Source organism: Poecilia reticulata, linkage group LG2 (assembly GCF_000633615.1).
Source record: "Poecilia reticulata strain Guanapo linkage group LG2, Guppy_female_1.0+MT, whole genome shotgun sequence".
In the NCBI taxonomy this organism is placed as follows: Eukaryota; Metazoa; Chordata; class Actinopteri; order Cyprinodontiformes; family Poeciliidae; genus Poecilia; species Poecilia reticulata.
This window is the reverse complement of record NC_024332.1, coordinates 33,050,029-33,067,839: the sequence shown is the minus strand read 5'-3', so window position 1 is coordinate 33,067,839 and position 17,811 is coordinate 33,050,029. Positions and strand designations below refer to the sequence as shown.

At 38.9% G+C, this 17,811-nt stretch overlaps 1 protein-coding gene across 4 annotated transcripts in view; it reads left to right on the top strand.

The window, feature by feature from the left end:
* LOC103461676 (polypeptide N-acetylgalactosaminyltransferase 13) overlaps positions 1-17,805 on the top strand; it is a 39,891-nt gene extending 22,086 nt beyond the window's left edge. For 2 of the 4 annotated variants that reach the window (XM_017303569.1, XM_008403973.2), the window contains 7 exons: positions 1,102-1,167; positions 5,678-5,792; positions 8,116-8,255; positions 10,639-10,737; positions 11,865-11,999; positions 12,275-12,304; positions 14,326-17,805. In XM_017303569.1, coding sequence (XP_017159058.1) covers positions 1,102-1,167; positions 5,678-5,792; positions 8,116-8,255; positions 10,639-10,737; positions 11,865-11,999; positions 12,275-12,304; positions 14,326-14,511 — 771 coding nt within the window. In that variant the 3' untranslated portion in view covers positions 14,512-17,805. Of the gene's footprint in view, positions 1-1,101; positions 1,283-3,605; positions 3,746-5,677; positions 5,793-8,115; positions 8,256-10,638; positions 10,738-11,864; positions 12,000-12,274; positions 12,305-14,325 lie in introns of all 4 variants that reach the window. The other 2 variants (XM_008403977.2, XM_017303574.1) reach the window with 2 other exon arrangements.
* The last annotated feature ends 6 nt before the right edge of the window (positions 17,806-17,811 follow it).

Sequence of the window (17,811 nt, the reverse complement as noted above, 5' to 3'; positions counted from 1 at the left end):
TTCAAAATGTAGTCGGTGTTTTCAGCAAAGTTGAGCTGACTGTCCAGGAACGACCCAATGTATTTAAAATTTGCCACAGTTTCAACAGGTTGGCCATTTAGAGAAACTGGAACCACTTTAAGATCTTGTTTAGATTATTTAATTAGCTCTACATTCTTAAGATAATGAAAAATTAATAATAAATAATAAAGAGTTTGCGGTATTCTGATTTAGTGATGTAATTATGTTAGTTGTGTTACCACCCCCTCGGCACTAGAGGCAGTAGCAACCCTGAAAAGATGCAACTAAGGAGCAGATTTAGAAGTACACCGAAAGTTGCAGAATTTGGTAAAAACTGTGAGCTTTGCTGAAGTAATTAAAGACACAAGTTCAAATCCATGCTGAGAGTGGAGCTCCTTCAATCAGGGCTCCTCTGCAGCACTGATTGGCTAAGCAATATAACGTGATCTGCAGCAAGTGATGGCAAAGCGGGGCGCGTCATYACGACTTTACACAAGTGTGTCTCCGCTGAACCCCTGAGACCGACTCATCGAAACCCTGGGGTTCGATCGAACCCAGATTAATAACCACGTTCTAAAATCATCAGTTTAAGTCAGAAGTGAAAACATTGTTTCTGTATTTTTCCCATAGACGCCAAAAATGTCATCTTGTCTTGGCTACTTACTTGCTTAAATTTTAGATTTTAGTGTTTCTTTCTTTGAATGTGATGCTAAATTTACACAATATTTCCTGTTTTTTTTTTTTTTTTTTTACTGAATTGTCTTTATTTTCTTGCGGGCCACTTTGAATTACTTTGAGAAGGGTGATCTGCAAATAAACGTGACTCCCCTCCCGTTCCATTTCTTTTCCAGGAATTGTTGGGACACCAGTGATGTAGCGAGAACAATAATCATTTTTATCTTTTCATTTTTCACCATTTAATAAATGTACTCTAGGCAAAAGTTGGATATTTAAAAAAAAAAAAATAAAATTGTGAAGTCTTGCTACTGCCATAATCGATGCATTTAATTTTTGCTTATTTCATAAATCTTCACCTCAGTGCAGAGAGTACTGTTTCTACAAACTCATTTTTTTCATTTATATAAATCCCTGTCTTCCCAGATCTGGCAGTGTGGCGGATCCTTGGAAATTATTACATGCTCACATGTGGGGCACGTTTTCCGCAAGGCCACTCCATACAGCTTTCCTGGAGGAACAGGCCAAGTTATCAACAAGAACAACCGACGGCTGGCTGAAGTCTGGATGGACGAATTCAAAGACTTCTTTTATATCATTTCACCAGGTACAGAGCAAAGCAATTGTTGCTTTGCAGCTACATGTTTTTTTTTGTTTTTTTTCCCCCACTTTTATAATAGAAGAGCACGTCTCAGACCGTTTAAAAATGATGTGTTAAGGTTTTAGGAATTTATAGATGAGTCAGGGATTTGCTTTATATTTTATTCAGCGTACATTCCTCTTTAAAAGCAGATACGGACAGTCCTCATTACCCGTCCATTCTGGGCTTGCTGATATTACATTTAGCAAATTGCTCTGAAAGGATGGTGTCTGGTCTATTTTATTATTTTATTCTCTTACAGAGTCCTTTTCTTTTCATCCATTTAATAATTCACATTTCTCTCTCTGCTCATATGCTGGAATGTGAGGCTGCTGTGTCATCTTCAAAGGAGGCTAATTCAGTTTTGCCTTCAGACGCGCTTTAAGCGCTCTCGTGAACTCAAGTTCAGAAATTTGTCAAAACCGGTCCTTCCTCCAATGGGGCTGCGGCGCATATGGAAAAACTAGAGCAACAGGGCTGTGCAGCTTGAGAGATGAGTACCCCTCCATCTGTTGTCTCAGTAATGTGATTACCCTTTAGCAGAAATCACTTTTCCGGAAATCTCTGGCTAAGTGTTCTAGATGGCTCGCCAACCTATAAGGGATCATCCTTAATCTGTGTATCTCCCTCCACAAATTGTGACCTTCTCCGCGGCTCGGTCAGGCAGGACTCTCCACGGGCAGGTGTGCAGACAGAGCCAGCATTGTGATGGATGGCTTTTGCTGTGCGCTGTGGCCCAGCAATGCCTCTCTGTTCCTCCTGGACATTATTGAGGATGATCTGAGCTGTKCTGCTGCTGCCAGCGCTCACTTATTGGCACAGAGGAGCACGCCGTGTTGCCTCATTTTTGGAGAGCCCTATAGCCTTCCTAATAAAAGTGTAATTGCCTCCTTTTTTCCTTCTTAGCAGAGTGTTTTAGGATCAAAGAAGCTTCTGGTTCTCCAAGATATTATCTGCCTTCTACAGTCCTTTGYGAAAGTAGTCACAACCGCTGTGTTGCACACACTTGCAATTGGATTTTATGTGATAAACCAACTCATATACTGCGTGACTAAGTAGAAGGAAAAAGAGACATGTTTTTMAAAATTTTCAAAAAATGGAAATYTGGTGTCCATTGSCATTTGACTCCCTTTATTCTGACATCAATAAATGAAACTAGTGAAATTAGAGTAGTGCTCAAAATTTCAAGTCTTGCCTCAGATTTTGAACTAGATTCAGGTCTGGGTTTTGACTGGGCCGTTCTAACACAAAAAATGTGCTTTGATCTAAACCATTCCACTCATCTGACCTACATTCGCATGCTTGTATTGTCCCCTATTTGTCCTTTTGCAAATTTTAAGTTAACTTTGTAGGACTTCTTTTCAACTGTTGCTTTACTTCTTGCCACTCTTCTCCCAATTGCTTTACTTCTTGCCACTCTTCTCCCAATTGCTTTACTTCTTGCCACTCTTCTCCCAAGGCCAAATGTGTGCAGCATAACAGCTATCCTGTCAACAGATTCTCTCACCTGAGCTGTGGATATCTGCGGCCCCTCCAGAGGTTCCGTGGGCCTCTTCGCAGCTTCCATGCCTTATGAATAAAATATTTTGGCTTGTGGTTGTAATGTGACACAACTTYTAGGGGTCTGAATGCTTTTGTTAAACACTGTAAATATTTMTTCTGTGTTAAATGGTAAGCGTGTGTTGGTATTTGAAGGTGCATGTCCTGTTGTTCAGTTGCTGTTCGACTAGTTTTTGCCGCRCACTGCTGTTGGTCACACATTTTGGCYGGCTTTTGTAAAWTGTGCTATTTTCTCCTCATTGCAATCAAGCTCTTTCATAATAAATTACCACCCTGCATCTATCTGCACGCGAGCTATGACTCCTCGAGAGGCACTCCAAGACAAACCATCTGCTTGATGAGCTTGTGTCTGTGCCCAGTTGCTGTCTAATCCGTCCCTTCTTTTCGGTTTCAACAGTGCTGATGCATCAGGCTGTTTTTATTTGGCAGCATGATGCTCGTTTCTAAGAGCAGCATTAACCTAAACAGTGCTGCTGTTTGGTATGTGCAAAATGGACTCAAGAGACCAGGTTAATTATGTATAACTTAAGAGAAAATCCCTCCCTGATTAACATCGTGGCACAATTTTTTTTATGCAGAGCTGTGGCGTGTTGGTGAGGGAAAAGGCCCTCTGGTGTTTCTTCATGGTGATGCAAGAAAGCAGAGCAGTTGTTTCAGAACGGGAGAATCTGAAATCGGCCTGATGACACTCTCCGATAAATGTGATTAACTCCTCCGTTGACTCCTGCAGGTGTGATGCGGGTGGACTACGGAGATGTCTCCTCCCGCAAAGCTCTCCGAGAGGCCTTGAAGTGTAAACCATTTTCCTGGTATCTAGAGAACATCTACCCTGACTCCCAGATCCCAAGAAGATACTTCTCACTTGGTGAAGTATGAGCGCTCTTGTGCATTAATTTTTATCTTTTTTTTTTTCTTTTTGTCCTACCATTTGCCCGGTACAGGTGATTCTCAAGACATAAGAATATCTTCTAAAAGTGTAATTTTCTAAAAAATATATATATATTTTAGTATTTTGTTAGCTGTAAGTCATAATCATCAAAACAGAAATCAGTTTCACATTTTAATTGCTGACATAAATAAACTTTTTGATCAGGCTTTTCTTTACACTCCTCTCAAGACTTATCTGTTGCTTGAGCACTTTGTCCTATCACATTTTTTCCCTTCCTCTATGCTTTCCATTAGTATACGAAGTTACATTACTCAGCCATCTTCTTTAGCAGTGACCTTTGGTGGCTTGCCTTTCTTCGCAGGGTGTCAGTTGACTATCTGCAGGACAAATTTCAAGTCGGCGGTCCTCTGCAGGTCATAAAATAAGATCTCTGCTTTCCTTATAAATCATTTTTTAGTGGTTTTACATCATACAATTCTCTMGAATTGTATGATGTACAATTGTGTAATAAAAAAAWAWAWWWAAAMYRYAWRTWTCACATTTTGAATTGAAAGTTAGGTTGTTTTATGATTGATTGGGACCATGCCATGCATATCTGTGCTTTCAGAAAAACAATATTACAGAGAGATAAATGCAAAGCTCTATGGACCCGAGAAAGGCTGGAGAAAATGAGATAGAAGCAGCCATACTCAGTCTGTTGTATTGAATACTTATAACAAAGTCCCGCTTGGATGCTCACTCAGCCGATATTGATCTGAGACATTTACAGAGTTATTCTGTGTACAGAGGGAGTGGGGAAAGGCTTATGTATCAATTTATCTGATCTCCACTTGGTGAGTAAAAATGTATTTCACAAAATTTCCAAGTTCCTACATATCTAAATAAACAATATACGTTATTACGTTTATTTTTTAGTTTTTGCAACGAAAGCAGGCTGCAGGAGTAAGGGTTTGATCTGCAGCAAGAATGTGACCATCGCATTAGCAAGATAATACAAGTTCGAGCTCCTGCTAACTCGAGATGAAAGTATTTTCTTTAACTAACCGGATTTGCCTTTTTATGCATGTCTGCTCCAGCGCAGCTTTGGTTAGAGGCAGAACTGACATGAGCCATGTCTCCCTCGGGGTAAATGGCTATTTAAAAAGTAGTGTCAGTATAAAAAACTTATGGTGAAAAGAACTTGAAATCATCAAACAGCTGGGAATGGGAGGATTTTCATCATTGCTGCTCTGTCATCCTGTTGTAAAAGAGCTGAATCTTTTTCTGTCACCGCTCCCCGTTCCTTTCCCTCTGAGCCAGACTTCTTCTGACTGAGTCCCAATTACCATAACACACTGTCAGCCTTTCTGTAGATTGTTGGGTTTTATGTTTCTTAATTGTGATGTTTTAGTTGTGCATGTTAAGCTTAGAATACAGTCTATATTTCATCTTCATCACAATGATTTTAAGAAAATCTTGTGGTAAATGGAAGCTGCGACAAGCCTTGATAACATCTGCCACTTGACACAATATGGGTCAATATGTGAGTTGTTATAGTTAGTTCTTATGGGTTGAAGTTGGACTCAAGCTCGTGTTTAGAAGAAAGACCCGTCATAACTTTTTCAAATTTTGTGTACATGTTACATGTGTACATAGTGAAAGGTGTGGACTGGCTTTCTTACAGTTGAGGTCAGATTTAAATAATTTTAAAACCTGGTAAAAATCAGATAATTTACACATTTAAATATTTTGCCATTTACTTGCACTGACTGAAAACAAAAGAAGGATGTAACGTGTCATGAAAAAACTACAGGTTTCTGCCAGGAGTATTAATAATTTTGAGTCAGTTGGGCCTTATCAGTGAAAAGTAGGGAGGGGAAAATTACAGTGAATAGATATGAAGTAAGGATGTGAACTGGCAAGGANTCCGCAAGGCCACTCCGTACAGCTTTCCTGGAGGAACAGGCCAAGTTATCAACAAGAACAACCGACGGCTGGCTGAAGTCTGGATGGACGAATTCAAAGACTTCTTTTATATCATTTCACCAGGTACAGAGCAAAGCAATTGTTGCTTTGCAGCTACATGTTTTTTTTTGTTTTTTTTCCCCCACTTTTATAATAGAAGAGCACGTCTCAGACCGTTTAAAAATGATGTGTTAAGGTTTTAGGAATTTATAGATGAGTCAGGGATTTGCTTTATATTTTATTCAGCGTACATTCCTCTTTAAAAGCAGATACGGACAGTCCTCATTACCCGTCCATTCTGGGCTTGCTGATATTACATTTAGCAAATTGCTCTGAAAGGATGGTGTCTGGTCTATTTTATTATTTTATTCTCTTACAGAGTCCTTTTCTTTTCATCCATTTAATAATTCACATTTCTCTCTCTGCTCATATGCTGGAATGTGAGGCTGCTGTGTCATCTTCAAAGGAGGCTAATTCAGTTTTGCCTTCAGACGCGCTTTAAGCGCTCTCGTGAACTCAAGTTCAGAAATTTGTCAAAACYGGTCCTTCCTCCAATGGGGCTGCGGCGCATATGGAAAAACTAGAGCAACAGGGCTGTGCAGCTTGAGAGATGAGTACCCCTCCATCTGTTGTCTCAGTAATGTGATTACCCTTTAGCAGAAATCACTTTTCCGGAAATCTCTGGCTAAGTGTTCTAGATGGCTCGCCAACCTATAAGGGATCATCCTTAATCTGTGTATCTCCCTCCACAAATTGTGACCTTCTCCGCGGCTCGGTCAGGCAGGACTCTCCACGGGCAGGTGTGCAGACAGAGCCAGCATTGTGATGGATGGCTTTTGCTGTGCGCTGTGGCCCAGCAATGCCTCTCTGTTCCTCCTGGACATTATTGAGGATGATCTGAGCTGTTCTGCTGCTGCCAGCGCTCACTTATTGGCACAGAGGAGCACGCCGTGTTGCCTCATTTTTGGAGAGCCCTATAGCCTTCCTAATAAAAGTGTAATTGCCTCCTTTTTTCCTTCTTAGCAGAGTGTTTTAGGATCAAAGAAGCTTCTGGTTCTCCAAGATATTATCTGCCTTCTACAGTCCTTTGCGAAAGTAGTCACAACCGCTGTGTTGCACACACTTGGAATTGGATTTTATGTGATAAACCAACTCATATACTGCGTGACTAAGTAGAAGGAAAAAGAGACATGTTTTTAAAAATTTTCAAAAAATGGAAATCTGGTGTCCATTGCCATTTGACTCCCTTTATTCTGACATCAATAAATGAAACTAGTGAAATTAGAGTAGTGCTCAAAATTTCAAGTCTTGCCTCAGATTTTGAACTAGATTCAGGTCTGGGTTTTGACTGGGCCGTTCTAACACAAAAAATGTGCTTTGGTCTAAACCATTCCACTCATCTGACCTACATTCGCATGCTTGTATTGTCCCCTATTTGTCCTTTTGCAAATTTTAAGTTAACTTTGTAGGACTTCTTTTCAACTGTTGCTTTACTTCTTGCCACTCTTCTCCCAATTGCTTTACTTCTTGCCACTCTTCTCCCAATTGCTTTACTTCTTGCCACTCTTCTCCCAAGGCCAAATGTGTGCAGCATAACAGCTATCCTGTCAACAGATTCTCTCACCTGAGCTGTGGATATCTGCGGCCCCTCCAGAGGTTCCGTGGGCCTCTTCGCAGCTTCCATGCCTTATGAATAAAATATTTTGGCTTGTGGTTGTAATGTGACACAACTTYTAGGGGTCTGAATGCTTTTGTTAAACACTGTAAATATTTMTTCTGTGTTAAATGGTAAGCGTGTGTTGGTATTTGAAGGTGCATGTCCTGTTGTTCAGTTGCTGTTCGACTAGTTTTTGCCGCRCACTGCTGTTGGTCACACATTTTGGCYGGCTTTTGTAAAWTGTGCTATTTTCTCCTCATTGCAATCAAGCTCTTTCATAATAAATTACCACCCTGCATCTATCTGCACGCGAGCTATGACTCCTCGAGAGGCACTCCAAGACAAACCATCTGCTTGATGAGCTTGTGTCTGTGCCCAGTTGCTGTCTAATCCGTCCCTTCTTTTCGGTTTCAACAGTGCTGATGCATCAGGCTGTTTTTATTTGGCAGCATGATGCTCGTTTCTAAGAGCAGCATTAACCTAAACAGTGCTGCTGTTTGGTATGTGCAAAATGGACTCAAGAGACCAGGTTAATTATGTATAACTTAAGAGAAAATCCCTCCCTGATTAACATCGTGGCACAATTTTTTTTATGCAGAGCTGTGGCGTGTTGGTGAGGGAAAAGGCCCTCTGGTGTTTCTTCATGGTGATGCAAGAAAGCAGAGCAGTTGTTTCAGAACGGGAGAATCTGAAATCGGCCTGATGACACTCTCCGATAAATGTGATTAACTCCTCCGTTGACTCCTGCAGGTGTGATGCGGGTGGACTACGGAGATGTCTCCTCCCGCAAAGCTCTCCGAGAGGCCTTGAAGTGTAAACCATTTTCCTGGTATCTAGAGAACATCTACCCTGACTCCCAGATCCCAAGAAGATACTTCTCACTTGGTGAAGTATGAGCGCTCTTGTGCATTAATTTTTATCTTTTTTTTTTTCTTTTTGTCCTACCATTTGCCCGGTACAGGTGATTCTCAAGACATAAGAATATCTTCTAAAAGTGTAATTTTCTAAAAAATATATATATATTTTAGTATTTTGTTAGCTGTAAGTCATAATCATCAAAACAGAAATCAGTTTCACATTTTAATTGCTGACATAAATAAACTTTTTGATCAGGCTTTTCTTTACACTCCTCTCAAGACTTATCTGTTGCTTGAGCACTTTGTCCTATCACATTTTTTCCCTTCCTCTATGCTTTCCATTAGTATACGAAGTTACATTACTCAGCCATCTTCTTTAGCAGTGACCTTTGGTGGCTTGCCTTTCTTCGCAGGGTGTCAGTTGACTATCTGCAGGACAAATTTCAAGTCGGCGGTCCTCTGCAGGTCATAAAATAAGATCTCTGCTTTCCTTATAAATCATTTTTTAGTGGTTTTACATCATACAATTCTCTMGAATTGTATGATGTACAATTGTGTAATAAAAAAAWAWAWWWAAAMYRYAWRTWTCACATTTTGAATTGAAAGTTAGGTTGTTTTATGATTGATTGGGACCATGCCATGCATATCTGTGCTTTCAGAAAAACAATATTACAGAGAGATAAATGCAAAGCTCTATGGACCCGAGAAAGGCTGGAGAAAATGAGATAGAAGCAGCCATACTCAGTCTGTTGTATTGAATACTTATAACAAAGTCCCGCTTGGATGCTCACTCAGCCGATATTGATCTGAGACATTTACAGAGTTATTCTGTGTACAGAGGGAGTGGGGAAAGGCTTATGTATCAATTTATCTGATCTCCACTTGGTGAGTAAAAATGTATTTCACAAAATTTCCAAGTTCCTACATATCTAAATAAACAATATACGTTATTACGTTTATTTTTTAGTTTTTGCAACGAAAGCAGGCTGCAGGAGTAAGGGTTTGATCTGCAGCAAGAATGTGACCATCGCATTAGCAAGATAATACAAGTTCGAGCTCCTGCTAACTCGAGATGAAAGTATTTTCTTTAACTAACCGGATTTGCCTTTTTATGCATGTCTGCTCCAGCGCAGCTTTGGTTAGAGGCAGAACTGACATGAGCCATGTCTCCCTCGGGGTAAATGGCTATTTAAAAAGTAGTGTCAGTATAAAAAACTTATGGTGAAAAGAACTTGAAATCATCAAACAGCTGGGAATGGGAGGATTTTCATCATTGCTGCTCTGTCATCCTGTTGTAAAAGAGCTGAATCTTTTTCTGTCACCGCTCCCCGTTCCTTTCCCTCTGAGCCAGACTTCTTCTGACTGAGTCCCAATTACCATAACACACTGTCAGCCTTTCTGTAGATTGTTGGGTTTTATGTTTCTTAATTGTGATGTTTTAGTTGTGCATGTTAAGCTTAGAATACAGTCTATATTTCATCTTCATCACAATGATTTTAAGAAAATCTTGTGGTAAATGGAAGCTGCGACAAGCCTTGATAACATCTGCCACTTGACACAATATGGGTCAATATGTGAGTTGTTATAGTTAGTTCTTATGGGTTGAAGTTGGACTCAAGCTCGTGTTTAGAAGAAAGACCCGTCATAACTTTTTCAAATTTTGTGTACATGTTACATGTGTACATAGTGAAAGGTGTGGACTGGCTTTCTTACAGTTGAGGTCAGATTTAAATAATTTTAAAACCTGGTAAAAATCAGATAATTTACACATTTAAATATTTTGCCATTTACTTGCACTGACTGAAAACAAAAGAAGGATGTAACGTGTCATGAAAAAACTACAGGTTTCTGCCAGGAGTATTAATAATTTTGAGTCAGTTGGGCCTTATCAGTGRAAAGTAGGGAGGGGAAAATTACAGTGAATAGATATGAAGTAAGGATGTGAACTGGCAAGGAGGCAAATTCACCTTTAGAGCCACATTTTTGAGTTTGGCTAAATGTGTCAGTGTACCATTTATAATTCTTTTACAGATGTGTTTCAACACAAGGGCATGGTGATAAACTCATAATTATTGTATTTCTGTAAAAAAAAAAAAACTTCATATTTTGTCATATCGTTGGGATGGTTTGGTAAAAACATTAAAAACAGCAAGCTGGATAACTGCCCTGTTTGATAAAAGCCATTGATAGATGCCAGTTAAAATTAGCTGCAGTGGTTTCCGTCACTGTTGCCATCATCAATCCATCTTGGGTTTTCTAACTGGAAAATATATTCAGACCTGTGACGTTTATGTGATCTGACTTTAGCAGCTTAGAAATACACAACTGACCATTTACAAGACGATATGGATTGTTTGACCGTTTTGAAAAGTACATGCTTTGAATAGTAAAATTMTTGGTCTGTACCTGCCTGCAGATCAGGAATGTGGAGACCAACCAGTGTGTGGACAACATGGGAAGAAAGGAGAATGAGAAAGTTGGCTTTTTCAACTGTCATGGCATGGGTGGAAACCAGGTGAGGGAACAAACTATTTTCTCTCTTTTAAGCATATCTTCCTAAAATGTATAGATTATACAGAAAAAAGGACACCTTTTAGTATTTGACACCTTGTTAACTTGTATAAAGTTTCATATTTTTATCAGCTCTTCATGTTTAAATTGTAAGTGTTTTTTTTGAATGGGCAGYAAACATGCCTTTGATCRCCTACCGGATCCCCAATTGTTCACAAAGCAGCAAAGTGCTAAAAAAGAATGAGCTATTGCAAAACTATTGGTGTTTTCTCAGTGCATAAGGTGATTAATAACTGTTGTCTGCTGGAAAATGATTGAAAAACCTGGAATAGGAGAGCATATTTAGCTTTTCGGCCACACCTATACAAATACMAACAAAATTGAAAAAGTTTTTAAACGTCTGCTCTGACAAGTCAGCTGTATGTTAGAAAGAAGCCACCATTGGAGTTAAAATAAAGCCACTTAACTGTAATTAGTAAATATATGTTTGGAAAAACTAATGTGCAGAATATTGAGAAAAGAAATTAAGTTTCTCACAGGAGGCTCTTGCATCTAATTATTATATCTGCAATCAATGTTATTTATTTGAACTTTAAATAAAGCCAGAAGGTTAGATACGTTTTGTAGTTAGGAGAACTGCCTTTTTAAACAATTAAGTATTTTTACACAGCTTTTTCATGATAGTTTGCTAAAATGTTGTCCCAATCCTGCCGAGCCAGGTTTGCAGGCCAACTTGCAGTTCTGCCTTGAATTTTTTTTTGTCCCTCCAAGTCTTTGAGATGAAAACTCAAAAACATCGACTTAATTGTCTCTAATTGGTAACTAATCAGCCATTAYATTTGGGATCTTGTYCAATGAGAATAACCGTTTGAACCTTTTACTTTTTTGGGKTTTTTTCTGTATGATTTGATCTGTGATAAGAAGTACACTAGTCCCTTTTGGGTCCARTATTTAGTTTATCCGTAAAGATCTTTAATTGTAATCTTTATTGGATGYTTATACTCAAACATGCAGCTTAAAAGAGTGAAAATTCTCTCTGTACTTTTGTGKAAAGTACAGAGAAAAAAAGTATTATGCACCTTTGGAATGGATTCATTGTGTTTTCATTCATCTTTGTGTTGCATTCCCCAGGTCTTTTCCTACACAGCGGATAAAGAAATCCGGACGGATGACCTCTGTTTGGATGTCTCCAGGCTCAACGGGCCCGTCAAGATGCTCAAGTGTCACCACATGAAGGGCAACCAGATGTTTGAGTACGACTCCGAGGTAGGATCTGAGTTTCCTGCAAGAACCAGAGTCCAAGTGGAGGCAGTGGGACAGTGGGTTTTKCCCTSTGAGGATTATGTCGTCAAATCGAAAGCAGCGGTTTACTAAAATAGGATTTACATGGCAGAAAATTGGAAAATGTGATGCCTCTTCTCTGCCACTAGATGGTGTTGTGTGTTTTTTGTAGGTTTTTATTTTTTTTAAGCAGCTCAGTGTCGAGGTGCTATTTCCATCCAGCAGCTGTGTCTCCTCTCATCTTCTCTCATTTCATATAGTATGTTGGCAAGTGGGAGTATGATTTTGAGGTAAGCTGTCAAAGTTCTCCTGCCTTAATCTCCCTGTAGCTTATGTCCTGTGCTCTGAGTGCAGTGGTATCCTCTAGCGAGTTTGAAGAATCTGTGGTTCTTAGGTTAGAATATGTAAATCTAAAGCTTTCTTTCTTAGCTTGAAAAAAAGGTGGTGGAAAATGTCACTGAATGTTACAGCTTTATTCATTTCCTTTTAATGTGATATTTTTTATAATTTCAGTGATTACAGATAAAATAAGACACATTTATACAAATAAATTTTGTAGCAAATATCCTTTCAAAGAAGCCAAGAGAACCTCTTGGTAATCAAAAATTATAATTAATATACATATAATGCTTTGTAAGCACTTACTCCTGTTTGCATTTTTGTTTTGTCAAAAGACACATTTGCTAAATGTATACAAAACATATAATTTATACAAAACAAATCCACACATATGTCATAATTTATTGATCTGCTGCTCCATAGAGCAAAAGAGGAAATCAAAGTAAGATTAATGGCATTGGTTTATTCTGAATATTAAACACCAAGGTTTCATTTTACCTTACACTCCTGTTTGTGCAAATTGAAACTTTAATATTCATCCAAATGAAGAAGCAGATGTTGTGTACAAGACACAGCACGACATTTTATGCTCCTGGGAGAAGTACAAATATTCTTCCCTAAGCCGTCTTAAGACTTCATTGCCTGACTGGTCAAAACACATTAGGGCTTATGGAACTGGAAAAGCATTTGTGTTTTAACTATTTATGAATTTTCAAATCTCCGGAGAGATGCTTGAAAAGTCCAGCAGTGTAATCTGTGAGTGATTGAGTTGTCACATTGCTGATGTTTCGATATAGCGAGGCGAAGAAGCCTACAGGCTGTTCCCATCAAGCACCGAGCAAAACCCCAGGGGAAATTCTTTAATTACGCTTTGTTCTCAGGGCGCTTTCGTAAAGTTGAAAAAAAAAATTGTGAATAAATAATGAATGAATGAAGCAGACCAGACCGGTAAACAGCGTTGGGTTTTCACGACTATTGCGGTCAATGTTATTTTTAGCACAGGTGTGACTGACAGAGTCTGAATCCTGGGTCACTAGAGAACCGTGGAAAACTCCATCTGGTCATCAGTTTCGCTTTAACACATTTAAGTTTTCATATTCCTGTTGTAATGTTAATTGCAGCCTCTTTTAATTTTAAATGCTGTTATGCGTTGTCAAAAAAAGTAAGCTGTTGTCCTAATTTTTTTTTAAGATGTGCCGCTAACATTTCAAAATTCTGTTAACATTTCATGAATGACATTTACATTATGCTTGTGTGAAAATTTGTGAATGAGAAATGCAAACTGAATTATCTTAAATACACAAAATATTCAATATTTAAATATAAGCAGCCTATCTAAAATATAATCATCTGAGACTGTCTGCTTTTTAGACATAAACCGAAATGAGATTTATAACGGTATGATCAGTTTTTACAAAAATACCAAGATTTCACAATATTGTCATGGTTTCACAAAGTTTTATACTAAAATAAAAGTTCACAATAGGTAAACATGTGTACCTTCCAAATTAATCCAAATTATTTCTAGCAGATTTAAGTTGAAAGTTATCTTCTCAATTTACCACTGTATTTCTTTTAAGTGAAAGTAATATTAACTCATTGGAGCAGCCAAGACAAAGTTCTGACTTAAAGTAGAGAAAGCTAAAGATTAGGGTGGCCACATCCGCTTATAAACATTTTTTAAAAATTGGCATAATTTTTAAAAATGTATTTAAAGGCATTCATACTAATGCCTTTAAATACACCTGAAGCCTGAGACTGTAGTAAACAGTTTTTCCTCAACTGGGACTATTAAAATTGTACGTAGTGTCAAAGTTTGGTTGAAACAATTTGTTCCAGTTATGATTCTCTTTAGCTTTGTTTGTTTTTGCTGCAAAAAAAAAAAAACCTGACACCCCAGTTAGAGAATATAAATAATTATCTTACTTGCCTTCACAACCATGTGTTCCTCTTCCTTCCTGGATCCGTGCAGAAACACACCTTCCTCCACATCATCACCCAGTCATGCCTGACCATCAGCCGTCTGGAGGACGGCACCTACGGCCCCACTGTGGAGTACTGTAACAACAGCCCTTTGCAGGCGTGGATCCTCCACAACTACACCCGCCTGGAGGTCGCTAGGCACCTTTACTTCAGTCCCACCGATTATATTCTCTAAACTAACATCTGCTCTTTGGGGCAGCGTTTTGGGGGGCATGAGGTGAGCACATGTTAGCTGTCGCGATCTAGTTTAGCAATGTAGTTTAGATCGGTTAGATTGTTTAGTCGGTAGTTGCCTCCAGAGCAGATTGTCACTTTAGATATTTTATTTTCCTTTTGTAGGAAGAGCAGATGGATTCGGAGCATGTTGTGCTTCTTTCAGGTCTTAGAATGTGGATGCAGATTGTTCTACGGAGCATTAAAAAGCTTTTACTGGTGACCTTTTAGAGGGAATCCATGAAGACAGGGCAGAAGCACATTAAGCAGTGACAGATGTCCCTTCAAGATGCTTCAGTGTATAAGATCTTATCTGCAGGACCTTTAGCTAGACTTCATGCTAAATTAGATCTCATTTGACATTTATTTTCCAACATGAATGTTTTATTTTGATGTGAATATTCACTGGCTGTGTCCTGGTCTGCCCACGCCTGGTGAGTGATGTTTGAAACGGAGGAGGACGTGTTTATTTTTAGCTGATTATCTACCAGCACACATGATTGAAATGGGTCAGCTATTGTTTACAAGTTCTTTGAAGTGATCCTTCATTGTGGCGCTACCTTTTCATGGCTCTGGACACTCAGATGGCTCTCTTATTGGCCTGAAGCAGCTGTGCACACTGTGTGCCATGTTCAGATTGTTAAAGCAATGAATCCCAATCATCTGGGCTTTTCACCACTCTGCCTACTTATTTACATAGCTCTGTAAGAGATGTTCTTTTGCTCCAGTTTTTTTTTTCATTTCAGAGTTGTTATTTTCCCGCCTTTGCGCCTGTCATTTTCTCTATAGCCTATTCTGCTCTGCAGACTTATCTCAAGTTTGCACTTCAGAGTCCTGAATCTCGGTGACTCTCAAACGGCTAAAGAGCATGTAGAACGCCACGGTTTTTGTGTCCCGGCTCCGTAAATTGAGCGAGGAGCTCCCAGAACTTGTGGTGTGTGTCGGAGTCATGGCAGCAAAGTGACGTGCTGTTAGATGGCCTGATTTGCTGGTCGCGCTCTGAGTTCCTCCTGACATTGCCCTAAGAAGAAGGAAGCACGGATGCAAGACCCAGTCATCATTAAAGCAAACGAAACTATTGCTTCACTCTGCCTTGAAATAAAAGGAAAGCGCCTGAAAAGAAAGAAAAGGAAAAAAAGGAAAATAAGTCAGCCTCGTAGATCTCCACAGTCAAAATGGTGACTCTTATGCCTCGATGCAAGTGTAGTGTGCTGCCTGGTGACAGGAAGGACGGTTCGAAGCAGTCTTCATTTAATTAGCTGGTCTCAGCTGTGCAAACGGTCTGTAACTTGCTCCAGAGGCCCTGCTTCATTTGCTAAGAGGTTAGGATGGGAGTTTTCTCTGCCCTAAAGCTGGCATGAAATAATTATGAGCAAAGAACTGGACTTCCACAGTTCTGCTAATTTCATTTAAGGTGCATTTTCCCTGCCCTCCATTGTCATACTCCTCTCTTAATGTCTCCTGCTATTATAACTTGGAATTTTTAAATGAAAAGAAAAATATGTCTCTCAATAACAACTGAGTCAACCTGATGCGTCTTCCTCCAGCAAAGATCATTAATAATTGTGATATAACGAATAAGTTTTGGTCCAGCATTAAAATATTATCAACTTCTAGACATTATAGTCAAGCTTATAATGAGATTCCAGAGCGTAGTGAGGTTTCAATTATTTTACAACAAAATACTTGCAAGACATTTTGCAACATTTCCTTATGTTATTGGAGTTCAGTTGCAGCAAGCCCTACCAGCTGCAGGGGTTCACTCCATGGCCAGACTGCTAATGAATCATGAATCAGCACTTTTTGTTCTATTTAGACAGCTTTGTGTTATTGTGGATTGCGCAAAAAAAAAAGTAAAACATGTATGCTATTCTGTGACTTCTTGAAGGTTCCTAGACTGACTACAGGGTTAAATAGCCAATAAAGTATGCAGAGCAAATGTAAAACTCTTAGATAGTAGAGGTATCAGCCAAACAGCCAAATGATAATAAGTTGTTTTGTGTATGAAAATATACTGAGGTGTCACACACACACACACACACACGCACACGCACACACACACACACACGGTCTTGTTAAAACACTGAGCTTTTTCATGGGGGTTTGTTGTTGTGTAATCAATCTATCTTCTATTTGTGTCTAAATTAAAGCACGGGACGTTGAAACCAAACTGTAACTTTAAAATTAATATACAGACTGAACAATTTTTGCATCCAGATGATGTCTTTATTAGCCTACTCTGTCGTCACAAGTGGGTAGCTAAAGAAATATGTTCCTTTAAACTTTAAGTTTGACACCCTTTATATTGAGAATCTACTTTTCTTTTTAAAGAACTCGCTGTTATATCCAGATCGAATAATAATAGCATGGATGCATTTTGCCTGGCGAGGCTACATGCGTGACGGCAACCGGATGGTGCTTCATGAGCCAGACTTCAGCTGAAATATTGTGGCGTTTTGATAGCGTAAAGTCTTTTTATTGATACTACTGCTCATCATTTTCAAATGATACAAACAGTTTTTCTTTTTATGTCAGGATTATATCATTCTTCTTTTTTATCATTTTTTTTCCCTTTTTCTAAATAAAGCAACCTCTTTGTTCTTTTCTCCAGTCTTTTTGGCAGGTGCGAAGGATCGTGTGCCACCTGCTCTTTGTTCTCACTCTGTTTGAACAAATGAGCCTTGTTGGACAGTCTGCAACGTGCACTTCAGGAAGAATACGTGTGTGTGTGCACATCCTCATATCTGGGCAGAGAAATACTGGTCCTTGTGTTTTTATAGCTTAAGATCAAACATGGCCCGAGCGTCTCTGCGAGCTCATTAGTCTGGAGATCCTCCGTCAACGGCCAAAGCACAATCTTGTTTTAATGAACAATTACAGTGTGCCTCCAATGTAGGATAAAAAAACGCTGTGGCAATCACAGACTGAATATTATAGTTCTTCATATGTATTTTACCTCATATTGGTAAAGAATGACTCCCAAGATAAGGCTGCGCTTACTGTAAAACCGGGGGTTATATCCGCTTTGCTATTGCAGTCTTACTTTGAAAGATACCCATAAATTATATTACAATACAGAACTGTTTGCCTTTGTAATATAGATTTTGCAAACCTTCATTACAAACCAATTAGATGCTGGTGCATCTCCAGCAATTAACTGGAGGTAAAGTGGAGATACATATTTTACAATTAACTGGAGATGCACCAATCACAAACTTTTTCTTTAAAAAGCAACATAAAAATCGTCCGATTCTGAAAATGA